At 40.9% G+C, this 12,104-nt stretch overlaps 1 protein-coding gene across 1 annotated transcript in view; it reads right to left on the bottom strand.

Moving 5' to 3' along the window:
- The window catches only part of kcnh5b (potassium voltage-gated channel, subfamily H (eag-related), member 5b), a 194,467-nt gene that overhangs the window by 74,748 nt on the left and 107,615 nt on the right, over positions 1–12,104 (bottom strand). Inside the window, exons 10-11 of the mRNA XM_004554683.4 lie at positions 8,781–8,840; positions 5,109–5,301 (exon numbers count right to left, since the gene is read on the bottom strand). Coding sequence (XP_004554740.3) covers positions 5,109–5,301; positions 8,781–8,840 — 253 coding nt within the window. The remainder of the gene's footprint in view (positions 1–5,108; positions 5,302–8,780; positions 8,841–12,104) is intronic.

Here is a 12,104-nt window from a genome sequence, read left to right as displayed (position 1 = left end):
CCTAGATTTTTCATCAAAAAAGTGCAATGTGCAATGGCAACAACACTTATGGTTTAGTGTTATTAACTATGATAATAGCACTAGGTACAAAAGACAATCTATGTCTCTTTGTCTTCACTGCAGGCACTTTATAATGACGACCTGATGGAAGCAGTTGAAAATCATTAAAGAGAGGCTGATCTGAACACAACAGGACAGAGGTTGCCTTCCTCAGCACCTGCCTGTTATAAAAGTCCACAAGCTGGACCTGAGACCTCCCTGAAATCTTGCCCGCCACTTTAACCAGGTTGTTAAGTCTGGTCTTATTATTCAGGGACATATTACCGTACCAAGCAATGATACAGAAAGTTAAAACAGATTCAATCAAACTTTTATAAAAAAGAGTCATCATTTCAGATGAAACATTAAAACCTCTCAACCTCCTTAAAAAGTACAGTCTTTGTTGAACCTTTTTCACTGTAGCAGCAAGATGTGACTCAAAGGACAGTCTTATCAAGAACAACCCCCAAATACTTATAACTGTCCACCAGTTCAATGGCTGCACCATTTACCACTGTAAACGCAGGATGAGGGGATGACTTCCTGAAGTCAATAACCATGTCCTTGGTTTTCAAGGTGTTAATCATTAAGAAGGACTGATCACACCATGAAACAAACTCATCCACAACAGGCCCATGGGAATCCTCTTCACCATGAAGGAGGCTTACAATGACTGTGTCATCTGCGTATTTAATGAAATGCCTGTTGGCCTGTGTACTGCGACAGTCATTAGTGTACAAAATATACAGTAGAGGAGAGAGACAACAACCTTGTGGTGAGCCAGTAGAAGATTTCAGCTGTTTGGAAAAACAACTGTTTACTCTCACACACTGAGATCTGTCAGTTAAAAAGTCTAAAATCCAACCAACGAGATTAAAATCAAGTTTAAACTGGTTAAGAAGGTTATCAACTAAAAGATGTGGCTGGATAGTATTAAAAGCTGAAGAAAAATCAATAAATAAGAGCCGAGCATGAGCTTTGGCGCCATCAAGATGGCGATAAAGGAAGTGATAAAGGGTGGATGTCAACATTAGAGCATCAGTAGACATAAAAAAAGAGGTCACTGATTTGGAGACAGAAAATTTTTAGATTTAAAAAAGATCACTGCAGTCTGAATTTTGGGAATGGTGTGTAGCTTTGCAGACAGACAGACAGACAGACAGACAGACAGACAGACAGACAGACAGACAGACAGATAGATAGATAGATAGATAGATAGATAGATAGATAGATAGATAGATAGATAGATAGATAGATAGATAGATAGAACTATCTATCTATCTATCTATCTATCTATCTAAAAACACCCATAAGTGAAATCATAACAACTATTTCTGCATGCGCCTGCCTCTATAACCACAATGTGTAGTGTCATAGAGGCAGGCACATGCAGAAATACTTAATGGCGGGAGGGTGATGAAGATTATGATCTTCATTTCAAAGGTGAGAAAAGGAAGGTGAAGACGAGAACAGAAGACTAGAAGTAGTGTAGAGAGAAGGAGGTGAGGTTGAAAGATGAAAGTGGTGGGGTGATGGAGGAAAGGTTAAGAGAACTACTTGTTTAAAGGAGAGAGAAGTGGAGAGAGGAGGAAAGAATAGAAAATTATGGCTCAGCCTGAGCTGAACCTTCATCTCCTCCACCTTTGTGTTGCTGGGAGATTTTTTTGCCTTTGGAAGCAGCTCCAGATGCAGCTCTAGTTCGAGGCTTTCTTCTCCTGCTCTTTCACCTTCTTCAACTCTTTTACTTTCCTTTGTAATGTTTCCTTTGCTTCTTTTTCCTGTCTTTTCAGCCATTTGAGGGCTTTTTTACACTCTCTCTGTAAGTTCAGTGTCTGCTATTTCTGTCTTAATTCCCATTACTTCCATCTTCTCCTCTACCAGTGTTGTCTGGACTTCCAACAATTCCTTCTTTCCATTTTCAGCTTTCTTCTTTGCACACAGTGTAAAGAGTTTGTCTTTGTAGAATGTTGTGAGTTTGTTTACTGAGTTTGTCTATTGTCACCTTCTTCTCCTTCAGGCTGCTTCACGTAGTTGCTCTTTCAGCTAGCAGATTTTCAATGGCCTGCATAAGTCTTTGTGAATCCTCTTTTAACTGGAAGTTCTCAGCCTGGGTTGCTTCTCAATCAATTCACAGATGATAGTCCGTGGAGCAGCGCTCACCAATCCTGTTGTTCACCTGGAAATGCAGCTACATTAGAGAAGTTCAGAGGAGTTGATGTTTTCTTCTTCTCACGTTGCCCGTTGCGGACTGTAGTTTCTATCTTGTTGCACAGCTACTTATGTAGACACACTTCTCTAGCAGTTGTAGAAGTGGTAATGTGTCCGCTTACTGACAAATCAGACAGTTAGGAGGAGCTAAATTTTTTAAATAGTGTCTCAAGTCTTTGTTTTCCTGAATGAAAATCAGTAATAAATACAGAGTCCTAAATGCAACTTTATTGCTTGATTTTTAAAACCTTGTGGCTGAAAATAAAAGTGTTGCCTCATTCATGTTGTTGCGTTAACAAAGTTGGGCGTCCTTGTATGGTGAGAGCAACACGTAAAAACGAAAACTATCTTATGGAAATTTGAAGATGAATTTAAATGTCTCCCATGTCTTAACAATAAAGCTTTTATTTTTTAATTCACACAGTTTTCTTCCTGCCTTCAAACAGGCCACACTTTATTAATATATCAGCTCTTTTCCATTCTTACTGACCAAAACATTTACATCACTGTAAACACAAAGATACTGTACAGCGCTCTTGCACCTCTAATTTATCAGCAGAAGCCCAGTTACTTGCATTCTAATCTTATAGTTTACTCTTCCTTTGTAAAACAGCTGGGTTAACTTAGCAAGTTGATAATTAGTTGCTTGTGCCCACTTCTCCTGATCTCCTGAGTCAGGGTGTGTCAGTTCAACTGGTAGAACGATACCCTGGGTGTGTTGAACCTGATTCATACCACAGGGCTCAGAGTTCTGCTGAACAGTCTATTTGTTCTAAAGTTTGAAACATGCTCTGCCTACACTGAACAGTACACCAAAAACATAAAAACCTCTCCTGTTGCCTAGCAAAAGCAGCTGTTAACCAATGGATGCTGTGAAAAGTTTTACTTTTTTAGGTTGTTTCAATGTTTATGAAAGAAGACATGTCCAAGTATCCCAGGCTGAGATGGAAAAGTAAAATAATGCCGGACAGTCACTGCAGGAATTAACATCAGCCATTAAATTTTCTTTAAACAGAGAAGCTGGGTCCACCTCAGGAAAGTTCAAGCAATCGGCACATTATTTCCTGCATTCTGGTGAACTTTTTCCCCAAATGTAATTTAACAGCTCAGAAGTGTTTCAGCTTATTTCTGCTCATGTTCAGAACTTTCTGTACTTTGCACACAGATCTGAGTTTTAGGACTCGCGTTCATCTAAACAAGTCTGTCTCAAAACAGGAAGCACAGAAAACATTATCCTAATAATAGGAAAATAACCATCACACCAATGTCACACTCTCGCCCTTTACATACTAGCGTCTCCATCACTGAGATCATAACAGCGATTTTTGTGGATGTGCATGTTTGTGCACGTGCTACTTCATCTAAGCCTCTGCACACGCACCAGATGATCTTTTGCTGTGCAGCTTTGCACTCATTCTTCATACTAATAATCATTTGTTCTTGTTATTCGCTGTTGGTAAACGCTCATTTGGGGCCCGCTGATGATTATGAGAAAGCGCCTTTCACTGGATGCCTTGAGCATCAGTGCTATCTGCACACCTCAATAAAAAGCATTTTCCCTTTCTTCTCTCTTTCTTCCCCACCTCATAAATATTATACAGTACAAGGCAGCAGAGAGCGATATGTACAGCAGCAGATAAGAGACGCACTGTTTGGGTTTAACACTTGAAAGTCCAAACTGACGTCAACTTGCTGATGTGACTGAACATATCTATTAAAGTGGCTCCTCTCTGAAGTGTGCCCACACATTCACTTTCTCTTGTTTGCAAGTTTAAAAGTCAAATATAAAAACAGCAGGTCCAATTGTTTATCTTGTGTACTTGGAAAGGTTTGCATAACCTGTTGTGTTGTGAAATCTGCTCAGATCTCAAGGGTCAAAAAGAAGAAAGAATCTTGAGATCAAACTATTTAACAAATCCACCTGTCACCTGGCTGACCTTCTCACTGGCTGCCTGAAATACACAAACTTTTACACTTAGCTAGATTAATGCGATGGTGTTGTGTTTAGTATGTTGCTTTGTTTCTTTTTTTTTGTCTTTTTTTGCTTGTTTTCTATTCTTCTCCCAACAGGTGATCCAGGAGATTTTTATTTTTTTTCTCCCCCCCTTTCTCACTGTCCCTCTCCCCTTCTGTTTTTCCTTTCCTTCCTCTTTCTTTCTCCCTTTCCTATCTCTCACTCATGTCTGTCCCGTCTGTAACATCTGAAAATAAAATATAATAAATAATAAAAACAAAGATCGACCAAATGGACCAATACGGCAATGCCACGATGATCCATTTGGCAAAGTAAATCCATTGGGTATCCTTGTTGGTCTTCAGACAACAATTCTGATGGCTAAAGAACCAAATGGGACAGGCGAAAAAAAAAAAAAAAAAAAAAAGAAATACACAAAATGATGTTTTTGTATTTTCAGATGTTAAAGTAGTTTAAGTGTTTTATTAAATTTTCTTCCTGACTTCACCTGCTGGCTTCTCATGAACTCTTCTCATGAATGTGTCCCTTTTCCCAAGGCACATATTTCATGTTTGTTTTCATTTTAATAATTGCTTTATGGATAACTGACAAATTCAATATTTATTGTGCATGTGCAGCAATCTTTGAACATGCCAATCTCCTTACCTCAGTCGACATTTTGAGAAAGACTTTTTTGTTGTTGTTGCACAATGATATCTAATTTAAGAATTTCTACTTTCCAAACATGGCATTACATCCAAATGATGACTACGTGAATATGTTTGTTGCTTAAAGGTCAGAAAAGAAAAGGTGATGCTTTGCAATTGTTTTGACCAGCAGTCCAAATACTAGAGTTAAGTTCAATTTTCAAACCTGTCAGAATCAAACTAATTCAGTGATCACGTACCTAAGATGGCAATGACTTCGTCGTCCTGGATGACCTCCAGTGACCCCGACACCACGAAACAGAGGGTGTCAACGCTCTCCCCGGCGTGAAAGATCAGGTCTCCTGGAGCGCAGTGGGTGGTCTGAAACTCGACTGCCAGTGAGCGCAGGCAGCCATCACTAGCTAACCTGAATGCTGGATGTTCGTTGAACACCTGAATAAGAGAATCAGATTGAAGAGTTAGACTGGGAAAAAATGACCAGACAGGATGTGGTGCATTATACTGCTGAAAGAGGCCACAGCCATCAGGGAATAGGGTGTACATGGTCTGCAACAACGCTTAGGTAGGTGGTACGTGTCAATGTGACATCCACATGGATGGCAGGACCCAAGGTTTCCCAGCGGAACACTGCCCAAAGCATCACACTACTACTGCCGGCTTTCCTGTTTCTTTTCAGCACTGATGACAGTTTTTAGACCAAATTTTAAAGCAAGTTTTTCTTTCAACGCCTTTGGATTGCTGACGCTCGAGGAACACAGACACACTACAACAGGCTTGGAGGGCTTTCTTTGCAAAAAAAAAAGTTCTCATCTCATAAGTGGACAAGAACACTTTAGATTTCGTTGCTTCCTCGTTTTACTATCTGCAGAAGTACACATTTTCTGATATCCTTGAGAAAATGAAACCGCTTCCACCCGGTGAGATAATCCATCAGAGTACCAGGGGAAGATTTTATTTGGTTTGTGCAAGAGTGTTTTTATATCAGTGCTCCTTGTCAATCACCTGAAGCCCTCAAGCAGAAATGTAAGCCTCCATCTGAAATAATCACTCAGAAGCACATCTCTCAAACTTCAGTGTCGCGTCTTTGTGGTTTCGCTCTTGGAGTCTTGTTTTGCCAGGACAGCAGGCAGCACACCGTCAGCAAATTGCAGCACAATGTGAGTGCATGAAGTGGTTGGGGTTTAAGGGATACAACACCTGAAATGTATCTAGTGTGGCACCGTTAAAGTGTTCACATCAGCTGCTTCATATTAAAACTGAAAGGGAAGAAAAAAGGAGAGGTTCAGATTTTTCCTGTTTTCTTTTTGTTAATCCATCCATCCATCCATCCTCATCCGCTTTGTCCGGGGCCGGGTCGCGGGGGCAGCAGCCTAAGCAAAGAGGCCCAGACCTCCCTCTCCCCAGCCACCTCCTCCAGCTTATCCGGGGGAATACCAAGGCGTTCCCAGGCCAGCCGAGAGATATAATCTCTCCAGCGTGTCCTGGGTCTGCCCCGGGGCCTCCTCCCGGTGGGACATGCCTGGAACACCTCACCCAGGAGGCGCCCAGGGGGCATCCTTGTCAGATGCCCGAACCACCTCAGCTGGCTCCTTTCGATGTGGAGCAGCAGCTGCTCTACTCTGAGCCCCTCCCGAATGGCCGAACCTCTCACCCTATCTCTAAGGGAGAGGCCAGCCACCCTTCGGAGGAAGCTCATTTCTGCCGCTTGTATCCGCGATCTCGTTCTTTCGGTCACTACCCACAGCTCGTGGCCATAGGTGAGGGTAGGGACGTAGATCGACCGGTAAATTGAGAGCTTCGCTTTTACACTCAGCTCCCTCTTCACCACGACGGACCGGTGCAGCGTCCGCATTACTGCAGCTGCAGCCCCAATCCGTCTGTCGATCTCCGGCTCCCTTCTCCCATCACTCGCGAACAAGACCCCGAGATACTTGAACTCCTCCACTTGTGGCAGGAACTCATCCCCGACCCGGAGTGGGCACTCCACCCTTTTCCGGCTGAGAACCATGGCCTCAGATTTGGAGGTGCTGATCCTCATTCCCGCTGCTTCACACTCGGCTGCGAACCGTTCCAGTGCGAGCTGGAGGCCCTCACCCGATGAAGCCAACAGAACCACATCATCTGCAAAAATCAGAGATGAGATTCTGAGGCCACCAAAGCGAAAGCCCTCCGCCACTTGGCTGCGCCTAGAAATCCTGTCCATAAAAATTATGAACAGAACCGGAGACAAAGGGCAGCCCTGGCGGAGCCCATCACCCACCGGGAACGAGTCCGACTTATTGCCGGCAATGCGAACCAAGCTCTTGCAACGGTTGTATAGGGATCGAATGGCCCGTAGCAATGGGCCAGACACCCCATATTCCCGCAACACCTCCCACAGGACACCCCGAGGGACACGGTCGAATGCCTTCTCCAAGTCCACAAAACACATGTAGACTGGTTGGGCAAACTCCCATGCACCCTCAAGTATCCTATTTTGTTAATCACTTTGAAAAAAATGTGGGGCTTAATTAAAAATGTATTTGCATCTTAACCCAATCTTTGTGGGGGGAAAAGCAACTTAATGGACAGGACAGGACATGAAATACTGGTAAAAGTAAACAAAAATCTTGTTTTTTTTAAAAAAAAAAACAACTAATTCCACTTCTTTTGTGAAATAAAACCAAAGCACAATATCTTCTTCCTTTGAAACTCCTAAATGACATCCAGCTTTAATTTCCTCTTACAATTAAACAGAATGTCTTCTTGTCCTGTTTCACAATCTTTTATCATAGTCAAACATCCCTGAAAAATTAGATGTATTTGAAACGAATGTAGTGCGTGAGCTTTATTTCAGAAGAGACACTGAAAATCAGCCGCACTGCATGACAAGACTAATTTTAGTAACTTCTGACTAACTGTCATTGGAGACGGTTGTCACACAGCACAATTACCCAACTGAAGGTGTCCTCTGATCACGCCACTTTAGCATTTGACATCTCCTAGAGTTTTGAGAACAATATCATTGCATGTTAAGTGATATCTAAAAGACTCTGAGCACAATTAACCTTCACTCAGTTATAGAACAAAAGCTCCCGATGCTGATGCTGTATAGTCAAAAAAGCATAACATCTTTCGCTGCTTTGTATATGACCCACAGATATATTTGAATATACAAACCAGCAGCCATGCTTCTATTCAGGCACTAGTGAACTATCCTGGAGATATACAATGATAAGTGGAGACAAACTTTCTTTATCGGAACAAAAACAAAACAGAAATTTTATTTCTATTCCCTATGCCTTTCTCTCTTTCCTTTACCCCCAACCGGTCGAGGCAGCCAGTCATCAATCCCTACAATCATCTGATTGTAGGGATTTCTCTTTTAGTACCATAGAGTCTTTACTTTATGGTACAAGGCACTTTGAGGCAAATGTTGTACTGATTTGGTGCTGTATAAATAAAACTGAATCAAAATTGAACTAAAGAACTGAAAGGTATGCCATGCTATGCCACAGAAACATCATGTCTTACTTCCCATCTGACATAAGACATGATAGTTGTCACTAGCAGCTGATTTTTCTGGAATGAGGGAAAACATTATAAGAACAAGTGTGTAATTGCTGCAGGTGTTTGACTTAAAGCTGTGCCAAAGCCTTGACTCCAAGTTTATGCTAAGCCCCAGCAAGAAAAAGACTCTGTCCTCTCTCAGCAGTGTGCACACGCCTCTCTAATCTCAACTTTGTTGCCAACCATATTGAAAGGTCTGCTAAAGTGCAGCTATTAAAGAGACTCACTCAGACACATACGGTTACATATCATAGCAGGAGCTTATTTTTCACTACCTTGAGACACACATTATCGCATCTTTCATAACTCAATTAAGCATTGTAACAGAACTGATGTATGGATATATGAAAATAACTGCATACCTTCCTGTTGAGATGGACACAGATGTCGGCCCGCATGTCCTTGGGACAGATGGATAAGACCTGTAACACAAGAAACATGAGAGGGTGACGTGGTAGTTTAGACTAACAGCACCTTCCTGTTGTCCAACGGCTTCCTTGGTGACCTTCTCTGGATGGATACCAGGCATCCAGCTAGTAGGAGAATCCCAAGTAGACCCTGAGATTATATGAACCTCATTCGACTTGGGTTCTCTGGATTTCCCAAGTCTTGAAAATGTTGTTGGGGAGATAGATTCAGGGCTACTTTGCTTTGGTTCATCTAGGCTAGGCAACAGACATTTTTAAAAAGAGGTCAGCGGTCAGGGACAGCTACACTGTAGCCGTCACCTTCCTCTGTCATACTACATCTGTCGGATTGTCAAGTAATTCAAAGTGTTAAGAAAAGAACGTTTGAAATTCAAACCTAAAGACAATAGGAAATCATTTAAGCTGCGTGATGTTTGCTTTCTGCCTTCTTATTGTTTTTGCAGTGAGACCTGTTGCATTCCTGTTTTTATTCTCAGACCACCTAACTAACTCTGCATGATTCACAATTTAAAAACACATATCTTTATTTCTGTTGTGTGTGTCTTTACTCAACCACCCCAGTTCATGTTCTGTCTTAAGCAATCTGTAATAGCTCCTGTCTTTTAAGGCCACTCTGCCCAAAAAACTACTATTTCTGTGCTTGGCCGACTTCTGTATGCCTTCTAGGGGCAGCAGCCAGTTCTTGTGAGCTGTGGGCAGTAGTGGCATCACCTGGATGTCATAGGTGTGTTGTGCCTGGAGCAGATGACCGTATCACTGAAGTATTCCCTCTGAGGTTTTGGCTCACGAAGAATACTACATTTGTTGGCCTCATTATTAGAAAGCCCATTTTATCTGATTGTTCAACAATATGAGGATATGAGAGAAGCGTAACAAGGTTCCTTTTAAAAAACTTCTCATTGATGCCATGTGGCTGAGGAAGGGATTTGGAAGATAAATATTTCAACGCTCAATGCAGTGTTTTAGATTATGACAAACATGAGGTGTCTGTGCAAGGTGAAAGAACAATATATGTGCATTGAGTTTATTGAACATTGTTGCTGCAAACAGAAGCTAAATGGTAAATGGGCTTTTTCTTATATAGAGCCTTTCTACTCAGTTTGAGCAGTCAAAGCACTTTCTACTACAAGTTTCATTCACCCAATTACACACAAAATGCTTTATCTGACATTCACACAGATGCATCCTGGTTCAGTATATTGCCCAAGGATACTTGAGCACAGGGCTGTTGGTGCTAGGGATCAATCCAACAACACTCCAGTTGGCAGACACCCACTGACTACCACCTGACCCACAGCTGCTCCATCAGCCCTATCTTATTTTCATCCTGGGCAGTGTATTTGTAGTGTGATTGACTTGGGTCAGTAAGTCAGTTGCAGAAAAAGACCAGAGGCTTTCTTGCTCAAGAACACTTCAGCAGAAAGCAGATGCTGTCAGAGAAGATCAAAAACCTCAACTTCAAAGTGAAAGCTTATTTGTTTTGAAACGTGATTTTTCAGAAACTTCCCGTCTGTGTATGAGTGACAGATTTTATATTCCAGTTTGTTTAGTTGCATTCATTACCTCGCAGTGAAAACAACTGCAGCAAAGGCAGACTGTTAATGATAACCGTTTAGTGTAACTCATTACACACTTTTTAAAATCTGTCCCAATAAATGAAGTACTTAGCAAAATCAAAGAAAACAAAATATCATCCTCCATAAATGCTGCCATCTTACTTATGAACAAAATTGAGGAGGGGGGGAAACTTAAGAGAAAAAAGACATATAAGTCTTTTGTTTGCTCCATTTAATGTGGATCATACAGTATCAAGAAGCCTTTGGGAAACACTGGTGTTTTTGGGTGTGTACTCATATAAAGAGCTGACTATGAACCATATAACGGCTCCCAAAGTGACAAACTTATCTACTAATTGGTCTCAGCTCTGACAGTGAGGTATTTATCCAGAGAGCAGGAGCAAAACTAGCCTTATGTCTCTTCAAAAGTGTATAATTATCTGGGACTGATGAAGAAGAGGCTAAACTGAAAATAACGTTACTGGGAAAGTAAACTAAATGGGCAGAGAAAGAAGGCATGGACAAAACTTGAAAATAAATAATAAGAAGATTACATGAGGCTTATCTTGGATCATGAGTTTATAATGTGCCAGTCTCCAGTTCAGCCAAAAAAACAAAAAAAACAACAGGCTTTAATATTATTCCATATTTAATAAAGAACATAAAAATAAACAAAAGACAGCTAATCTGTCTAATATCCTCAAAGTTAAATCAAACTGGGGAAATTTCAAATCTCAAAGTCTCAAAAATGGAGGTTCAAACAATATTATTGCAAAATGCAATATATACGTATATGTATGTATACATGTATGTATTTGGTTAATTAGCAACCAAGGCTTAATGTCTATTTCGTACAATTTTAGTACTTGGAAAAGAGAGCTTTTCATCTAGTATATATCTGGCATTTGGAACAGTTCTGTTCTAAATATTATTTATTATTTAATATGTATTTAATGGTAAATGATGTGGGGTGATTAGCTAACTCTGATATATGCACAAAGTATACAGGTATTGTGGTAGTGTGCTGAAATATCATCATGAAACATTATTCCTTTGGACCACTTTTCTATGGGTAATCGTCATAATGTGAAGATTTTATGTATGTGTGTTCCTTATTTCCTCCTAGATGAGAAGACCGATCTTGAGGAAACTTTGTATAAAGAAAATAAAATATCTAAATCACATATAAAAAATGTTTTATACAAGCTCTACAATCATATTTATACATTTGACAGGTCAGCTGAGTAGAGAATGGAATTTCAGATAAGAATCTTGTGCCATAATATAAGCATGCACATATTTGCATGTTCTCTAGCCCTGTGAAGACCATGCACTCGCTCAGGGTAGTCAACTTGATGATAATGACAGTGAGGAAGAGTGGAACCCACAGTTTTAAGGTGCAGTTAGGAGGTAATGTGTGTGGGTAAGCACCAACATCTGTATTGGTGTATGTGTGTTAGGAACATAGATAGGACTACAGAGGGGCTCATGAGGTACCAGGATTCAATGGTACTCCAAAAGTCAGAAATGTGATGTCCACCTCACATTTACAAGCAACTGCTTCCTGAAGTTCCACACATAACGGTTATTAATGCCACACACACACACAAACACACACAGGTGTAAAATGCAGGGTTCATACACCTTTTTCAGAGTCAAACTCAAGCATTTTTAAGCACTTTAAGGTCCATTTCAAGCTTTT

The sequence above is a fragment of the Maylandia zebra genome, linkage group LG19 (genome assembly GCF_041146795.1).
Source record: "Maylandia zebra isolate NMK-2024a linkage group LG19, Mzebra_GT3a, whole genome shotgun sequence".
Classification (NCBI taxonomy): domain Eukaryota; kingdom Metazoa; phylum Chordata; class Actinopteri; order Cichliformes; family Cichlidae; genus Maylandia; species Maylandia zebra.
The sequence above is the reverse complement of the archived record's forward strand: the minus strand, read 5'-3'. Positions and strand labels throughout refer to the sequence as shown.